General features: G+C 39.5%; 1 protein-coding gene across 2 annotated transcripts in view; it reads right to left on the bottom strand.

Annotated features, from left to right (window-relative positions):
• Positions 1–19,225, bottom strand: part of slc12a5a (solute carrier family 12 member 5a) — a 142,906-nt gene that overhangs the window by 15,218 nt on the left and 108,463 nt on the right. For both annotated transcript variants that reach the window (XM_058402744.1, XM_058402745.1), the window contains exons 5-18: positions 11,766–11,820; positions 11,199–11,329; positions 7,829–8,076; positions 5,353–5,564; positions 5,098–5,265; positions 4,636–4,734; positions 4,326–4,383; positions 4,034–4,208; positions 2,521–2,639; positions 1,951–2,049; positions 1,553–1,672; positions 1,150–1,254; positions 738–906; positions 234–429 (exon numbers count right to left, since the gene is read on the bottom strand). In XM_058402744.1, coding sequence (XP_058258727.1) covers positions 234–429; positions 738–906; positions 1,150–1,254; positions 1,553–1,672; positions 1,951–2,049; positions 2,521–2,639; positions 4,034–4,208; positions 4,326–4,383; positions 4,636–4,734; positions 5,098–5,265; positions 5,353–5,564; positions 7,829–8,076; positions 11,199–11,329; positions 11,766–11,820 — 1,954 coding nt within the window. The remainder of the gene's footprint in view (positions 1–233; positions 430–737; positions 907–1,149; positions 1,255–1,552; positions 1,673–1,950; positions 2,050–2,520; positions 2,640–4,033; positions 4,209–4,325; positions 4,384–4,635; positions 4,735–5,097; positions 5,266–5,352; positions 5,565–7,828; positions 8,077–11,198; positions 11,330–11,765; positions 11,821–19,225) is intronic.

The following is a 19,225-nucleotide window of genomic DNA, read 5'->3' as shown; positions in this document are numbered from 1 at the left end:
ATAAAAACAGTGGATTTTAGTGGATTTACATTTTGGCCTCATCTCTGTTTCAGATGATTTAAACTTTGCTTTTATCCCACAATGATGACCCATTGATGATTAGAGTCTGATTATTTAAGCCCCTTTCTATTGCAGGTTAACATTTCACCACAATCATACATGCTGTTTCAGGTCACATGATTTAATGTGCAATGTCTCTTCACATAAAGTGGTTTCAGGCTGCAGTGACTCACCAATGAAGTTCCTCCAGAGCTGATGATCTTCAGCCTGCTTCCAGTTGCGTGGCCAGCTGAGGAGCACGGTGTTGTGCTGCAGGCCTCCGAGCCCACTGACCTGCACGAGGTGCGAGGTGGCATCGCGGATGTTGGAGGAAACCACCACCTGGCAGAAGCCCTTCACCTTCTCTGTTTCCATTAGCTTCTTCAGGGACTGTGAGGAAGAGGAGAAGATAGCAGTCCAGTTCTGTAGTCCATTTCATAATTAATATCTTGTAGCACTTTATATTTTGATTTAATAATTACGCATTTGCACTAGGAACCTTTTATTGTCTCCAGATTAAACACAAACCATCACTTTCATTGTAGGACATATGAGAGTAAAAAATATGGTGGGAAAATGCAGCATGGATAAAATGTACTTTTTGTACTCAACTGTACTTTGCATTTCAGATTTTCAGCTATGCTCTGAATGAACAAGATGTCCATGGATGTGTGTGCATGTGTGTTTGTGTGTGTTACCTGCTCGGCTTGTTGTGCAAGAGGGTGATCGTCCAGGAAGGTTCCGGTTAGTGCAGTGCCAACAATGGTGAGTCCTTTCCCTGCTTTCAGCTGACTGGTCAGAGACAGTAGACGAGGCTGTTCAACATTCTGCTCTGCATCCACGCTGACTAGCACCAAGATCTGTGGCCTGGAGGGGAAGACAGAGAGAGAGAGAGAGAGAGAGAGAGAGGGATAGCAGGAGAGAAATGATGGCATGTGCTTGTACTTATTATTATCTATCCATCAGTGTCAATTTAGCACCGGACTCTTCAGTCTTCAACTTAAGACAGGAAAATACCCCAGTAATTTTGTAAGCATTAAATATCAGTATCCTCATGTATGTGTGTGAGTACAGGTGTGCTTGCTCGAGTATGTGCCATTCAATCCTCACCTCCAGTTCTTGGTGTGTGGTGGCCCCTCTTCCAGCCTCATAAGTGCATAGCGTGCTGCGCTCAGGGACAGCCCCCGGATCCCATCACCCCACTCTTTCTCTGCCCTGTCAACAACCGTGTGCAACCCAAATTATCACCCACACACAGTAGCAGCCACACACACAAACACACACACACACACACAAATGGCCACACACATACACAAAATGCTGTAATCCTCTCAGGCCCTCCTCACTTTTTAAACCCCAGTCATCAGGTCACACCACAACTTGACTTTCAACACAAAAAAAATCAAATCCTGGATCACGTTCTGGCTGGGAGGATTAAACTAGAACTGCCTCATCAAGTGCCAAAAAACCTGCTTTTCCCTCTCTGTCACGGTCACGTTCGCGTTCCACTCACCCCCGGAACTCGATATACTTGTAGATACAGCCGGCGATTGCCATGGCAACAATGGCATAGTACCAAGAGCAGATGAACATGAGCGAGAGACACAGGCTCATGCCCAGGAATGACAGAGCCCTGCAGAGACAGAAGAAGACAGAAAGAGAGACATATTTAATATTTGTCTGCAGCAGACTGCAGTCTGAGAAGTCAAGTTTTGCACTGGTGACTTCATTTATTTACCCTCATAGTTTTATGTGGAATGGTGAAGGGATAAATTGTGCAGTAGCTACTGAGTGATGGCCAAGACATGGCTGTGTCTCTCCAAGCAAACATCCCCAGCCAACAACTATAATTCAGTCCACCTCCTGTATGCCCTGTGTGTTGTGTGTGTGTTGTGTGTGTAGCTTGCGCACCAGTGGTAGTATTTGAAGCGAGGTCTCCAGTTGGGGGTCCGTAACAAAGTCTGTACAGCACAGGCCAGGTTCACAAACATGTAGCACATCAAGAAGAACCTGCAAAAGAGAAAGAGCGTAAGACAATTTAATAATATAAATATTTCAGTGATGCAATGATCAGTCCCTCCAGGATTTTGCTGATTTATGTGATCACTGTGGCCAAGGATGCATGACTTTTCTGTGGCTGTTTTAAAAATTTGTGATGCAACTTTTTGTGCTTTTTATTTTTTTAAAGGAAAAACTGCTTGAATTTGCAAGTGCAGGATTCATCTTCTAAACTGCCAGTGAAGACACATACATACATGGATGCATGTGAGTCAAACAGGGCTGAATGTGTGTTGTGATGATGTCACGTTATGCCTCTTGGCCCAAATCTGCAGAAAATCTGAGGTAAGTTTGAATGACTGCAAGCTTCTTTGGATCTTGCAGAGTTTGCTCATATTTGCGTTAATTTTTACGATCGTAAAATCATGCAGGGACTGAATGATTGTACAGCTGCAGTGTGTGACTCAAATGAGTGATGTTTACATTGAGAGGATTGGAGCAACTGAGTCCAGAGAAGCGATAAGGATTCCGCTCTCACAGATGCAGGCAGTCAGGAGCAGAGCCCAGGTTGGTTCACCATTTGCTTTGCCGTGACCGAATACCTGCAACACACACACACACACAAAGACACACAGTCCCTTCTGAAAGCGAACACTGTAAACTGGCTTGTTTGAGGTGTTTGATTTGCGTGCTATGATCATAAATTCATTTCATTTTTTTTCCTACTCAACATTTCTGGAACCTAATTGAATGTAGAAAGGCTTCTGGCAGGAAAAAGAACGAGAGTGCTTTTGCAATATCTACAAATTACCACATAAAAAAATAACATGCCTGGGTTCATATAAAAAACCACTGTGTTGTGCCTCTGTTTATTTTTTTATTTTCAAAATTGGTTTACATCCTTAAAGTACTTTTTGTTATAAACTTTATGAAAAAAGACTATGGACAACCACAAAATTAATTCTATTTACATGAAATATATATATATATATATATATATATATATATATATATATATATATATATATATATTATTAATACTTAGCTATGCAAAACTGGTCAAACATTTAGCAAAATAAAGTATATATAAACGTTACATATAGACAATAATCTTAAACATATTTACACTTTTAATGACATCTAAATTAAATATATTTACACTTTTTATGACATCTATATAAAATATATTCAGACCATTAATTACATGCTAAATATATTTACACTTTTCGAGCAATAAAACGATCCACAACTTTCATCTATCTCCGGACAGATTTAATATTTAAACTAACAAATTTATTATTTAGTCTTTTCCAGGCACGCTGGGTGTGATGTGGGAATACATCCTGGATTGGATGACAGCACATTGCTAGGCACCACACAAATATTCACACTCTTATTTATCAGGATTTCTGCAAGTACAGACAATTAATTTTCTAAAGTGCAAACAAATAAACCAAAAAACAAAGATTATGAGCGAGAATGTGGCAAACACGATAAACACAAAGACAACAACAATTTGACAAAAAAACACACAGAAAGCAGAAACTAAATAGGAGTGCTAATGGGGAGTAACATGACAGATTAGGAACAGTTTCAGGTTAGTGATTAGTTAGTTACTAATACTTTAGTTAATGATTAGTAACAAGTATGAGTGATCAGTGAAATGTAACAGGGTCATGTGACTTGCTGGGGCTGATGGGTAATGTAGTTCGGCACCAATTTCTGCATAGCCATGATATCATTCACTATAGATAATTTAAAGTCACTAGTTTCCCACTGGTATGTTTTTAAGAGATGAGAGAATACTGGAAATGTATTTCCAGAGGACATCCATGTGTATATGGGAAGAACATGCAAAATGGCACATAGACAGCAACCTGAGCTCAGAATCAAACCAAGGACCCTGGAGCTGCAAGGTGACAACACAACCATCTGCACCACTGTGCCTTTTGCGAAATAATAATACAAATAAATGGTGTGTACATGTGTGACTCACTCTAAGAAACGGCACTATCCCATCCCTCGCTATGGCCTGCAGAAGACGTGGTGCACCGGTCAAACTCTGAAGCCCCGCCCCACAAGTGGAGAAGAAAGAGCCGAAGACGATGACCCAGGGGGACGGCCACGCCAATGTTCCTATCACTAGATTCCCTCTTACTGCCTCACCAAATCTGCCAAAACACACACACACACAATTGTAAGAGAGGATGCTGCCTTAAGGCTACATGGTACATACATTCAATTTATGGACTAATTAAAACAAAGACATGAAAAAACATGAAACTTACTTGTCCCTCAGGACTACTCCCTCAATGCAGGAGCCAAACAGCACAACACAGGACATGTCTGAGAGGCTGAGTTAGAGAAAAACTGTCCCTATTTAATCAAACCTCAGCAGCTAATCCAATATTAACAGTTGAATTTGACCTGCAGTGATGAGTGTAAGCTGGTACTAAAGTGTTAATATTACAGTATAAGCACAAAGTTCAGACATGTGGATCATTTTACATTTTATGTAATACATTTTATGTTGTATTTCTATTAGAACAGGCTCTGTGTGTGTGTGTGTGTGTGTGAAATGTATGTGTGTAAGGATACAGATGAAGGAGGTGGTGCTGATGGCCAGAATGGTACCAATGGGGATGGACTTCTGAGCATCACGCAGATCACCAGAGCGGTTCGAACCTGCCATGATTCCTGATACACACGTACAGAGACAGACAAAAACATTTTTTTTTACTTTGACTGCTACAGAAAAGTATGTTTTATTTATAGCATGTTTTCATTTCTTGCACGTTTAGATAAACTAGTCAGTTGACATGAAATAATTAGTACAGGAAATAGGAAAGAAGCAAAGATGAAGGCTATCCACAGTATATTCCTTATTTGATGTTCCTTACATGTGAGAGTAAATAGAATTTTGTGCTTCTCCTAAAGATCAGATGCTACTAATGTAGCATATAAATGGATAAATCGATGGATACATGAATCCTTAATAGCGCTCTCTCACCATTAGCATATCTATGTGACAATCTAATTTTCAGCAGTGTAATGACTGACCTGTAACTGAAGGGAAGTAGATGCCAACCAGGAGTGTGAAAAAAGTGGTGATGTCAGATAGCACGTAGTTTTTAGTATTCGTGGGCAGAGCATCTGGCTCCTCCACTGCAGAAAGGCCCCGCTTCTCCAGATAAGCACCCTTCTCCATATAGTTCCCAAACAAGTTCTCTGAGAAAGGAAGTAGAAAAAAAGTTTGAAAGTGTTAGCAATAATGACAAAAACTCAACTGGTGACTCAACTGGTGTGTATGTATACCTTTCAGAATGCCACTGGTGATGCCTGGAATGCCCTGTATCTCTGTCACGTTGTTGTTGGTGAAGTAGCTGTCGCAGGTGGCATTGAGGAACTCAGAGTCACAGAAGAGACTCCAGAGTTTGGTAGTGACTGTTACATTGTCTTTCTCAATCACTTTAGCACATACATCAAAGCCTTTCCACACTAGAGTCCGGTTCCCCAGAACACACACCCTGGACGAGATTCACACAGAAAAAGGTATTGTGGGTGAATTAATTCATATAGACATGTAGGCTAGAAATGCTCTGAGAAGTGACTGCTAGTAGTGCTGATAAAAAAAATTGACTAGAGGTGGCACTCTAGTGAAAAATTGTAGAGTAGCAAAGGTAATTTCCATTCATCTGAGTGAATAAATTTTTTTGATTCTGTTCAAAAAAAGGTTTGTTCCGATTTGTTCTAGTAAATTGAACTGTGACGCTGTTGATGTGATTTTGTTGTTATATAATGTCTACCAGTGTACTAAGACAACAGCAGATACACTATATTGCCAAAAGAATTCGCTCACCCATCCAAATAATCAGAATCAGGTGTTCCAATCACTTCCATGGCCACAGGTGTATAAAATCAAGCACCTAGGCATGCAGACTGTTTTTACAAACATTTGTGAAAGAATGGGTCGCTCTCAGGAGCTCAGTGAATTCCAGCGTGGAACTGTGACAGGATGCCACCTGTGCAACAAATCCAGTCGTGAAATTTCCTCGCTCCTAAATATTCCACAGTCAACTGTCAGCTGTATTATAAGAACGTGGAAGTGTTTGGGAACGACAGCAACTCAGCCACGAAGTGGTAGGCCACGTAAACTGACGGAGTGGGGTCAGCGGATGCTGAGGCGCATAGTGCGAAGTGGCCTTCAGATTAGCTCAAGAACAGTGCACAGAGAGCTTCATGGAATGGGTTTCCATGGCCGAGCAGCTGCATCCAAGCCATACATCACCAAGTGCAATGCAAAGCGTCGGATGCAGTGGTGTAAAGCACGCCACCACTGGACTCTAGAGCAGTGGAGACGCGTTCTCTGGAGTGACGAATCGCGCTTCTCCATCTGGCAATCTGATGGACGAGTCTGGGTTTGGCGGTTGCCAGGAGAATGGTATTTGTCTGACTGCATTGTGCCAAGTGTAAAGTTTGGTGGAGGGGGGATTATGGTGTGGGGTTGTTTTTCAGGAGCTGGGCTTGGCCCCTTAGTTCCAGTGAAAGGAACTCTGAATGCTTCAGCATACCAAGACATTTTGGACAATTCCATGCTCCCAACTTTGTGGGAACAGTTTGGAGCTGGCCCCTTCCTCTTCCAACATGACTGTGCTCCAGTGCACAAAGCAAGGTCCATAAAGACATGGATGACAGAGTCTGGTGTGGATGAACTTGACTGGCCTGCACAGAGTCCTGACCTCAACCCGATAGAACACCTTTGGGATGAATTAGAGCGGAGACTGAGAGCCAGGCCTTCTCGTCCAACATCAGTGTGTGACCTCACAAATGCGCTTCTGGAAGAATGGTCAAAAATTCCCATAAACACACTCCTAAACCTTGTGGACAGCCTTCCCAGAAGAGTTGAAGCTGTTATAGCTGCAAAGGGTGGACCAACGTCATATTGAACCCTATGAATTAGGAATGGGATGTCACTTAAGTTCATATGCGAGTCAAGGCAGGTGAGCGAATACTTTTGGCAATATAGTGTATATTATATTTTCCTAGATTTTTTCGATTACCAAATGTAAAAAAAAAAAACAAATAAATAAATCAGGATAACTTTCAGGACAACTTTCAGTCATTTTTCTTGTGCAAGATTATCTATAATCATTACATATTCATAAATTAACATTATGCTTCATACACAGATATAAAACCTCTCCAGTGCTACATTCTCTTGATAGTATGGCTCCACCTCCTTCTCCTCCTGTTGAACCAGTAATACTCACATTTGAACTGAATGAATGGCATGTCTCGTTGTTCATTTTGTTCATGACCGACAAGTCCCAGTTTGATCATATGATTCACTAACTTGTTCCTTCAGTTTGTACTGAACCACATGTCCCAGTTTGTACAGACCTAACGCCAAGGCTGTTCAAAACATCCAACCAATACAATGCTCCTTTACAGCTACACTCTAATGCTGTCTAAAAAGCAGGTAAGAGCTGCCAAAGCAGTCAAAGTTTTACATGAATGGGACTTATTTAAGCAAAAAATATGTCCATACATGGAAGTGAATGAGAATGATTCGCTCAAATCATTGAAGTGCTTATGAATGAAACACCACTACTGTAGAAGGCCTTAAATTTTTAACTAGACAGAAATTTAATAAGGTTCCTGTGAAATGTTGTCTGAGAGACAGCTAGTTATAAGCAAACTGAGATTTTCTAAATGAGAAGCATAATACCTTTTTGGCATTCTAACTGAATATCCTCACCATTATACTCTTTGAGAAAATCCAGGTACTTACGGGAACACAGGTGGCTCAAAGGCAGTCTTGATTACTCCAGCATACACTGCCAGGATGGAGCATATAACGCAGGCCAGGAAAACCAGTGCCAACTTATTGACATACTTCACACCCACAAATACCACCACAGCCATGAAGGTCAGCACCAAGGTGCCATACACTCGCATGTTATTCAACATGGCTGCCTCTGCTTCTGGGCCTTCTAAATCCTCCATCTTAAAGATGGCTGCCTGTGGCACAATGTAGATCTGACAGAGGAAACAAGAGCAAAAAATTGTTTTTGAGAGACAGTGGATAGAGAAAACTAGATCCTAAAATAAATTAAATAGTAAAATGTATATGGTTTAATATAACATCATCAAATTGTAAATACAATAAATATATATGTTCAGTGTCAAGAATGTAAATAAAAAACAACAAATGCAATAAGGAATTAAATACTATATCAGTAAATGAAAGCAGAACAGATGCAGTCTGAAAAGGTTGAGGTAGTAAATACCACAGCAGGCACCACAAAGACATGACCTCTAACTTATAGCTGCCTGGTGCCCCAGATATGAGGAAGTCACTGTTGAAGTAATTTGTCCAAAATAGGCAGACATTATAGGTCAGAAGGAGAAATTTGAGATTTGTATTTAACAAGCAGCCAGTGAAGCTGTTACATGGTGAAGGTGAGACTCGATACTGCAGCCTAACATTGTCTAGTTGGAGATGCAAAACTATGACTCATATGATACATAACAAAAGCAGACTGAGCTGCTGTCAATATCAATGCAATATCTGGCTTAGTATCTTAGACAGTGGTGGAAAGAAACGAAATACATGAAATACTTGAGTAAATATTCAATTTTCTAACTTATTAGAATTTAGTTTTGCAATTTATTATTGATTAAGGGAAAAAATAACAATAATGCATTTAACCCCAAAGGATTGAAGACCTCCATCTTTCAATAACGTTGTGTGTAAATGTGTGGGTAAGCCAAACCAAACCAAAAATTCCACCAGCTTTAAAAAAGGTGATACCCACAAAGCCAAAAAAATGCAAAGCTCACAGCACTAAAATAAGAGTAAACTGTTAAAAATAAAAGACTTTCTCAGAGGTAGAAGCGAAACTGGAACTTATAACTATGTGCAGAAATGTTTAGTCTTCAGGAGCATGAGTAGGACATGAATGTTTTTCACTTATTTTCAAATGTTTGAGTAAAAGCTCCAGGTTCAATACTGAGGCACATAATAAATGTACATAATTAAATTTAGACTCAAGACTCAATCGAAAATACAGAAGTTTTCTGCCAAATGCTTAGTCATCAGCAATATTGTCTGAGACAGTGAAGACAGATGCATGATAATAAGCTGCAAATTATGCTAACAAAAACAGTCAGTAGCTACAGAATATACTGTATGAAATGCTTAGGATGTCTAATGTCTAAGAGGTACTTTTGCTAGACAGCTATGTAACTAGAAATATGTTTGAATCTACACAAGCACGACATAGAAGCTAGTTAACAAACCTAAACCCCAAGAGCATCTGGCTGTTCACGCTGAGCCACTACTTCCACTTCCTTGTTTTCATGTATCGTTTATTCTGGCTTTGCTCCTTGCCTCGTTCTTTGTATTTGCCTCTGCCTGGTCTTTATAATCCTCTGATCTTTATACATTCCCCTGACCCTGTGCCTGCTTATCTTTCATGTTGTTTGGATCTTATGTTTCAATTTTCTCTATACCTAATAAACTGATCATTGCTGTTCCTATTAAACTGTCTACCTGCACTTGTATCCTCTCCACGCCTGTAACATGGCAATTTATATGCACAGTTTACGAGGAAAAGCCGGGTTTTCATTTTATTTCAAATTTTGTAGTGTATATAACTGTGTACGTAACAAAGAAAATACTGAATCCTGAATCTTATACAAGTTCAGTGGCAATCATATTCAAGTAAGATTTTCCAGAATGTGATGGTGTAGCAAAAGCAGTCAGATGACAAGAAGGACAGAAATGCTGATATTTCCTCTGTCGGCAGCTATAAAAAGATTAACACCATGAGCAGTGCTGTCCAAGGCTTTAAAACTAGATTGAAATGGTCATGTGTTCTAGCACCTTGCTCAGAAAGCGGAGATTGAAAATGGGATGGAGTTAGTGAGGTTTTTCCGGATCCTGCTTCTTTAAAATTGGAGTCACAGCAGCTGCTTTTAGCTCTCTTGGCACAGATCCATTAGATCAGGTGAAGAACAGACTTGGGATTTGTCATGGGGTTTGGATGAGTTTGTTCTTAGTTTAAAAGAGGGCTGCTTCAGAATGATCAGCTTCTCTTCAGTTATGCGTCATTGGGGATAATTGAACCAAATGAGCGTGGAATTAAACAGGCTGGACTTTATGGCCTACTAATTCTTCTGGCTGTAAGCCTTGACTATTGCACAGTTGGTTAAACTCATTAATTCTTTGAGCATCAGAACTTTGATAGAAATGAATTACTGGAAAAGGAATATGCTTTTATGATTTAATGAGTGCCCACACACCCACCCACCCACCCACGCACACACATATGCCTGGACAGCTAGTTGTCATGGTGACCTATTCATCATATCAGATCTCCAGGGTTGCAATTCAAGTATATTCTTGAAGCGGTCCTCAACTCTTTTAAATAGCACTTTTGTGTCATTTTTTCTACAGCTGGATAAATCTGTTATACATGTCAGACTGCCATGGACCCTGTCTCCCACTATTAGCACAGAATTGATTTGGAAGCGGAATAACCACCAGTTTCAATGAGAATGTATGGAAAATTCACTCTCTCTCTTTTTGTGTGTGTGTGTGTGTGTGTGTGTGACATGACATTCCAAGAGCATTTCCATTCACTAAAGCAGAATCCACATAATTAATCTTTCATAAAAAATTAAATGGGGGGGGGGAGTCAGAAAGAGAGAGATATAATATTAACACAAATCAGAGAGTGAGAGAGATGAAACTGAGCAACTGATATGCTGGAAATTTCCAGAAACACAAACTTGGATGAGAAATAAACAATAAGAGATTAAGGGATGGTTGAAGAAAAACGCAGAGAGAAGAGAAGGACTGCAAAATATTACAAAGAAAAAAGACAGCAAAAGGATGAAATGGCAAAAACAGACTCCAGATTTACTTCAGTACAATGTATACACTGTTAACATTTTCGGAGTATTTCATTTTTGTCCAACTGTGGGAATAATGTCATGGATGATCTCAATTCAACTGTCTTCTATGTGTACCTACATGGTTAAATTTGTTTCAAAAAAGTATGAGCAAATGGCTACTTATGCAAAAAAAAATTTAGCTAGAAACAGAGAAAAGTGAATGAGCAGAAGACACAACATGTACAGTACTGATATCTTACCAGTAAGATCTCAATGCATCCCAGAATGTACATGGCTCCTGCAAAGGTGGTCCCCAGGTAGAAACAGATCCCCACAGCGCCACCAAACTCAGGACCAAGCGAACGTGAGATCATGTAGTAAGATCCGCCGGCTGTTAAAATAATAACGATCAACATGTACTCAATCGGAATAAATAAAATATTACAATGTACTCAATCGGAATAAATAAAATATTACAATCTATATTCAGAGACTGAGGAAAAGCCCCCTGTTACAACTTTAATCCCTGATGAGTGATGGGCCATCATGAATGTAAGAACTTGTGCACTAACATCAACCAAGTAGTGACTCACAATGAGAAAAGCCAGCAATTTGCCAGCACTCTTGCTTTTCTCCAATCAGAAGGTGAGACAGAGGCTGTTATTAGAATATAGGCTTAATTACAGGATAATAGACATGAAAATATAGCACTGGGGACAGTGCAGTCTGGACATTGTACTTTCCTCAGCATTACTGCTTCAGTAACAGTGATAGTGACATAATAAGTGTAGAATTAAGGTACAAGTATAAAACAGGGCATCTCTTACCTGGTACTACTCCATTGGTGGCGATGGCACTCATGGAAATTGCAGTTAACATAGTCTGGGTGTAAAAAAGAAATAAAATTTGGTTAGAACATATTAGCTATGCATACCTAATCCTACACTCAATTACTAGTTTAACAGATAAATCTAACATATTGATGTAGTTTATAGGTGTAGTATTTGGTGTAGAGTACAACCAGTGATATAAGTCTGTAGGATTTTTCACACTGGACTTAACCCAAGGTTATCATTGTCCTAATCCCCTGCTTTTAACCCTGGATAGAGGAACATTTCACACTGTTAATGTAAGGGGCTTACACCATTTTTACCTGGGGTTATGAAACCCTGTCCTGAAGACTGCTTTGTAAAGCCACAGAAACCCTCTGTATTGTGTACACAGTATTTGCAGCATATATGAGGGAAAAATAAAAAAGTCAAATGGAAAATGTTTCAATTGGAGCAAAGAGTGTACAGATCTATCTATCTATTTCAAGGTAATCAGTATGATGATCATTTAAATGTATACATCCTTGTCGAAGTCTATAATGTTGTTAAAGGTGGGTTGTGATCACAGACCCTCAGACCTTACTTTGTAAAATCTTAGTAGTACAGCCAACAACAACAATACTACTACTACTACTAATAATAATAAAAACTCTAGAAGTCATTAATAAAAAAAAGTTTTAAATATTTTTTAAAAAAGAAAGAAAGACAAAAAACTGTCCCCTTCCCTCTAAAACTGACCCTATTTTATATTAAAACAGAAGAAAGATAAAGACAAATGAATGCAGAATATCTTCAACTTATCCACAAGGTATCTTCATGAGAATAAATACATGGATAGAGGGTTTGTGAGCTGCCTCCTGTTTGTCTCTATGTGTGTGTGTGTGTATATGTATGTTCTACCTATGTTCATGTGTGTACTGTGTGAAGTGATGAGTGATTGCAGTGTTTGACTGTAATCAGGCTTAATGATCTCTGATCATTAAAAGGCTAGGCCACTTTAACACTATTACACTTTCTATACCTAATACACAACCTCAAACCCACTATAATACACATACTACCACCAATCATATCACTGCATTAACCTATATGCTAAATACACAACAAATATAGCCAGTGATTGGCTGAGTAACAGATGCGAGCTGAAGGCTGCCAATCACACCACCTGTCTCTGTTTGAGAACCAGTAATATTTTTGCAGGCACAATGGCTCGAGAAAAGAAATACACTAATTTACTGTAATTATGTCCGAGTTTCTTTTTCTTTTTTTAAAATTTGCTTAAAAATTTTGCCTGTAGTTTACACACGTTCTATGCTAGCATGCTAGGCAATTCCCAAATAAAGCATCTGCATAGGAATAGAATAAGAGTAATGGCAGGAAATACATAGCTGATGCTGTGAAACACATCCCATAGTGTAAATGGAGAAAACACAATAGGGCTGTGCTAGGGGAAAAACTCCGTACAGAAATTGTGATGCCTGCATCATATTTTGAAAGTAGCTGGTGTTTGCGGTCTCTGCTAAGTAGTCTCTTTAAGGTATGTGTTGCTTGGCTGTTACCTAGCAACAGAGCATCAGGCACATCTATTCCACTCTGCACGCATGTTTACACAATCATATGACAAACCTGCGACCAAATTCAATATTGTTACGCTGCCAAGGCAAATGGTGCAGTGACAATAAAGCCACTGTTTCTTTATAATTGGAAAGAACAAGTGGCCTATAAACGGGAAGCAGGAGCAGTGTCTATCTGTTATTAAATAATAAGATGTTAGATCATATCGAGACACAACATTACAGCTTTGACCGTCTCTACAAGAAGCACAAATACATTGGCATACTTTTTGCACTTTCATATCCTTTCTGTTCACCTAAATTCAAAGTATTTTTTGGTACATGGGTGTCCAATAATTTATTTGTGCTATTAATAATGCTTCAGGATGACTAAGCATGCGGAATCTGACTGAATGCTCTTTCACTTTGTCTATAAAAGGATCAGTGGCCTCGCTGCCTTTCTGTTGCTATGAGAGACATGCGACAGTGAGAACACACCTCAGCTGCCTGCCCGTGTGCTGTCCGCATGACACAAACACTGGGTCTGGATTCATCTAATACACACACACTTACAAAGCACACACATGTGCATGATACAGTCATAGGCTGAGACACAGACCATGGCAAAAAAAAAAAAGACATTCACCTGAGATACAATAAAGGGTAGATACTAAAAGAGTGCATAAGAATGTGTGTTTGGTGGGGGGGTGTAAGGGTGATCTGATCGAGAGAGTCTGGTGCAAACATTTTATGTCTACAGACATAAAGCAGACATTATTGAATCAGGCCACACTGTGCTCCTTCAGGTAGCAGGCCATTTTGTAAATGCTTTAAATGCCTTGAACAGCAGGCACTGGGCACCTGGAAAAAAAAGTCTCAAAAACACAGCCAGACTCTTAAACAGCCTCTTAAAGCCTGACAAAACACACACCCCAGCAATCTCTCCAGGTGTCAGACCCAAGAGGAAAAAAATCCATAAACACTGGCTATGGCCGAATGGAATTGTATACATTTTCCTCCAATTAGTTTTCTCTATTTTATGTTGCCTTACTTTGTATAATACAAAATCCTATTGATTTAAATACATACTTTAAATAATTTTAAATGCTTTCAATCTTTTAAGTTTAGACAGGTTGAGATTTAGGCTGAATTTTATTTTTGGGATAAAGTGTTAAAAGCTTTATAGATGTTAACTGATTGACCAGTTTTCTTCTTATCTTAACACTTAAAACATGCCATATGATCACATGGCTCTTATATCTGAGAGTAAGGAGAAAAATTGATGCACAGACTATAATAAAAATAAATAAATAAATAAATAAATAAATAAATCCAGATCTCAGTTCACCAGAAAAATGGAAATGTATTGAATATAAGAAGTTTCCAGTATTGTATAACATCTTTTTAAAACACAAGTTAAACTTATTAAACTATTTTTCTATATAAATACATTTTTGATATATCTTGCTTGCTGCTGTCTGCTTCATTCACACACACTTAATACCCCCCTAAGCCCCTCCTCTCATGAACACCTCCCTCTCTGTGCAGACCCCTGCTAAGCCACGCCTCCACACTCTCCATTACAACTCTCAATTCTTTCTATTTTTAATTACCATGATTGGCACTTGTAGGCATGGTGGCTTAGTACTTTGTGTCGCACCTCTGGGGTTAGGGGTTTGAGTTTGCATGTTCTCTCAATGCTTTGGATGTTTCCTCAAGGTACTCTGGTTTTCTCCCCAGTCCAAGGACATGCACTTTAGCCTGACTGGCATCTCTAAATTGTCCAGAGTGTGTGTGTGTGTGTGTGATAGTGCCCTGTCCAGGGTGTCCCCCACCGTGTGCCCAGAGTCCACCAAGAGAGGATCCAGGTTCTCTGTGACACTATTCAAGCTGGTTGGCTGAATGATTGCCATCAACTACATCTAAAAATCAATCTTATATAGAAGGCTTTTCCATTTCACCATAGAGAAAAACACAAACTGTTTCAGAAGTTCTGAAATAAACAGATGATAAAAAAAAATCATCAGATAACATAGTTTACAAAAAGAAAAATGGCATGGGGTATATTCTCACCTTATCAATTTGGATTCCCAAACTATGCAATACCTTTCTTATAATGTTTTTTTGTCTAGCAACGACAACTAGAAAAAATATTATAGAAAAAATAAAAACTCTCAGTCTGTCTACTTCTACTCACATCCACAAGCCTGCTAGCAAAGGCCCCTTTAACATTTGTCCTCTGACCCATCATCCTATTCTATGTTTAGCCGCATGCTAGCCATAAACAAGGCAAGTGGAGGTGGGTTACAGAGTGCAGACTTGCTGAAAAGTTCAAATTCCATTAATCCAGAACTTTATATAATGTATGTGCTGTATGGAATTAGAAAATGTGGAGGTTTAAATACACTGTATTGCCAAACGTTTTGGGACACCCCTCCAAATTGAATTCAGGTATTGTTTTTCAGGGGTTGGGCTTGGACCCTTTGTTCCAGTAAAAGGAACTCTTAATGCTTCAGCATACCAAGACATTTGGGACAATTTCATGCTCTGAACATTATGGGAACAGTTTGGGAATGACCCCTTCTTGTTCCAACATAACTGCACACCAGTGCACAAAGCAAGGTCCATAAAGACATGGATGAGTGAGTTTGGTGTGGAGGAACTTGACTGGCCTGCACAGAGTCCTGACCTCAACCTGATAGAATACCTTTGGGATGAATTAGAGTGGATACTGCGGACCAGGCCAAAACTGGGACGTCTGCCTTTATATGCACACAAATTTAATATGGAGTTGGCCCCCCTTTACAGCTATAACAACTTTAATTCCTCTGGAAAGGCTTTCCACAACTGTTAGGGGTGTGTTTATGGTCATTTTTGACCATTCCACTAGAAGTGCATTTGTGAGGTCAGGCACTGATGTTGGACAGGAAGGTCTGGCTCGCAGTCTCTGCTCTAATTCATCCCAAAGATGTTCTATTGGTTTAAGGTCAGGACTCTGTGATGTTCCTCCATACCAAACTCTCTCATCCATGTCTTTATGGACCTTGCTTTGTGCACTGGTGTGCAGTCATGTTGGAACAGGAAGGGGTCATCCTCAAACTGTTCCCACAAAGTTGGGAGCATGAAATTGTCTGAAATGTCTTGGTATGCTGAAGCATTAAGAGTTCCTTTCACTGGAACTAAGGGGCCAAGACCAACCCGTGAAAAACTCCACCTCAATTCAATGATTTGGAGGGGTGTCCCAAAACATTTGCCAATATAATGTATCATGTATTTCCATGTGGATTAAAAGTATCTATGGAAGTTTTGTTGAGACAGTATTTACATGAAGATGGACATGTGAGTGACAAAGTAGTTAACATTATATTGACTACAAAGGATGAGAAAGAGACATGAGTATGAATATTAAATTAATAAATATAGCTGTTCCACATGCTAATAGAAAGCTGGGTTGAAATGAAACATGTTGAAACATGTTCACTGAGACACATGCAGTTGCCCTGATGCTGGAAAACTGCAAGACTGAGACTGTGAGCTTTGATCATACTTTTGATCACAAATATTCAGCACAATATGAAAACCTACAAATCATTTTTGATGTGATGCATAAGATAATGCAGAACGGCACATCCTGACTGTCTTAAAAGGGAAAATAGGCAGCATGGAATGCAGGGTTAAAAATAACAAGAAAAGAAAAAAAAAAATCAAATAATTGTGTCTAAGGTTGAAATTATATCTCCTGTTTGAGAACAGACAGTTTGTCTGCCTAATATGGCTCATTTGACTAAAAATTCTCCTCAAATTGCACTGATCTCAGCTGTGCTCCGGCACCCCATTGTTGGTGTCTGACAGGTATTCAGTCCTGTCACTGAGGAACCCGAGCTGCGTCTCAGTGGCTGCCAACTGAACACTGCCGGGATGTCAGTGGAGGAGGAGAACACCCAAATAGCTCCTTTTATCTTTTTCTTCTCGAACCAAAGAAAATGGTTCATCAGTGCTATATTTGAAGAAGATAATATGCAATATTGAAAGAGATTAGATTTCTTGCAACCTTTTTTTTTATATTATAAAGAAAATATAATGCAGAAATAAAAAGTATAAAAATTTATCTTAAATTAGATGAGAACTAATGGAACCAATGATTCATGCATCTTCACTAACCACTTTCTTAATCCCAGGAACACTTGGTGCAAGGTGGGGGAATTCAGCATTCACAGAAATTCACACAATTTAAGTGTAGCCAATTTGTCCATCTGCAAGGTTTTGGACAGTAGGAGAACTTAAGAGAAGTGGAACTGGAAGAAACCTGTGTCAACATGGAGAACACGTGAAATGAAACACAAGCTCAGAATCGAACCAGTGACCATGGAGCAGTGAGGTGGGAGTGCTATCTGCTGTGGCACCATGCTGCCCGATTATTATAATGCTTCAAAAATATGCAGCGTTATTCAGTCAGGTCCATAAATATTTGGACATTGACAAGGTTATTGTTGTTGTTACCACCTATAATGATACACCAAATCAGGCATAACATTATGACCACCTGCCTAATATTGTGTTGGTCCCATTTTTGCTGCCTAAACAGCCCTGACCCATCACGCACTGTGAATCCTGACACCTTTCTATCAGTACCAGTATTAACTTCTTCAGCAATTTGAGCAAAAGTAGCTCGTCTGTTGGATCGGATCACACAGACCAGCTTTCACTCACCACATGTATCAATAAGCCTTGGCTTCCCATGACCCTGTCCACTGACCACTGCAGACCGGGAACACCCCACAAGAGCTGCAGTTTTGGAGATGCTCTGATCCAGTTGTCTAGCCATCACAATTTGGCCCTTCATCAAACTCTCTCAAATCCTTACGCTTGCCCATTTTTCCTGCTTCTAACACATCAACTTTGAAGACAAATGTTCACTTGCTGCCTAATGTATCCATGATGAGGAGATAATCAGTGTTATTCACTTCACCTGTCAGTGCTCATAATGTTATGGCTGATTTGTGTGTATGGAGGCCAATTTAAAGCATGAATATGAGCTCACTACTCCCTTTTTAGGGTACTTGGGCACTTCCATATCATAAATTAAATTTTATAATGTTACTTGTTTGTAAATCCTTTTACATTAAGTCTGGAACACATGCATATCATCAGACTCTTGGATTTCTTCTCTGGTGATGCTTTCCCCTGCAAAAACACCTTGTCAGTGTCCCAATGACTCTTCTCTGTTCAGACACATAGGTGGAACAGCTGAGTCACTGGCAGTCAGGTAAATGGGTAAAGACCTAAGATCTGTCTGTTCTTCTTGCTGCATTACCTCCCACACCAAAGAGTCTGTGGCCTAATGGTCCAGTATGGATGTATTTATCGATACAGACTTCTAAAGCACTGCTGTAAGTCACTCTGAATAAGAGCATCTGTCAAATGCTGTAAACGTAAATGTCCAAATATTTACAGAATATGAATGCATAATACCAGTGTGCTTGGTTTTCTCAAGCATCCTAAATGTCGGCAGCATGATGGCACAGCAGGTAGCATTAACACCTCACAGCTCCACGGCTTTTGGTTCGATCCTGAGCTTGGATTACCATCTGTGTGGTGTTTTGCATGTTCTCTGTGCTCACATGGGCTTTGTCCAGATCCTCCCATGTCCTCCTACTGTCCAGAACTTACAGGTAGGCAGATTATTGTTATTAAGATGAATGTTAAGGCTGAGCAGATCATCACTCAAGAAGAAACCCAAGAGTCTGGTGATGTGTATGTGTTCCAGACTTCAGGTAAAAACGACTTGTCCAAATGTATTAGAACATCAGTTTAATTTATGATTAAAGAATTGTCCAAGTACCTTTGGGAAAGAGAGGTGTTATTTAAAGCTGAAAGTCTCTTTAAACTCATTTTCATTATTTT

The sequence above is a fragment of the Hemibagrus wyckioides genome, linkage group LG11 (genome assembly GCF_019097595.1).
Source record: "Hemibagrus wyckioides isolate EC202008001 linkage group LG11, SWU_Hwy_1.0, whole genome shotgun sequence".
In the NCBI taxonomy this organism is placed as follows: domain Eukaryota; kingdom Metazoa; phylum Chordata; class Actinopteri; order Siluriformes; family Bagridae; genus Hemibagrus; species Hemibagrus wyckioides.
The sequence above is the reverse complement of the archived record's forward strand: the minus strand, read 5'-3'. Positions and strand labels throughout refer to the sequence as shown.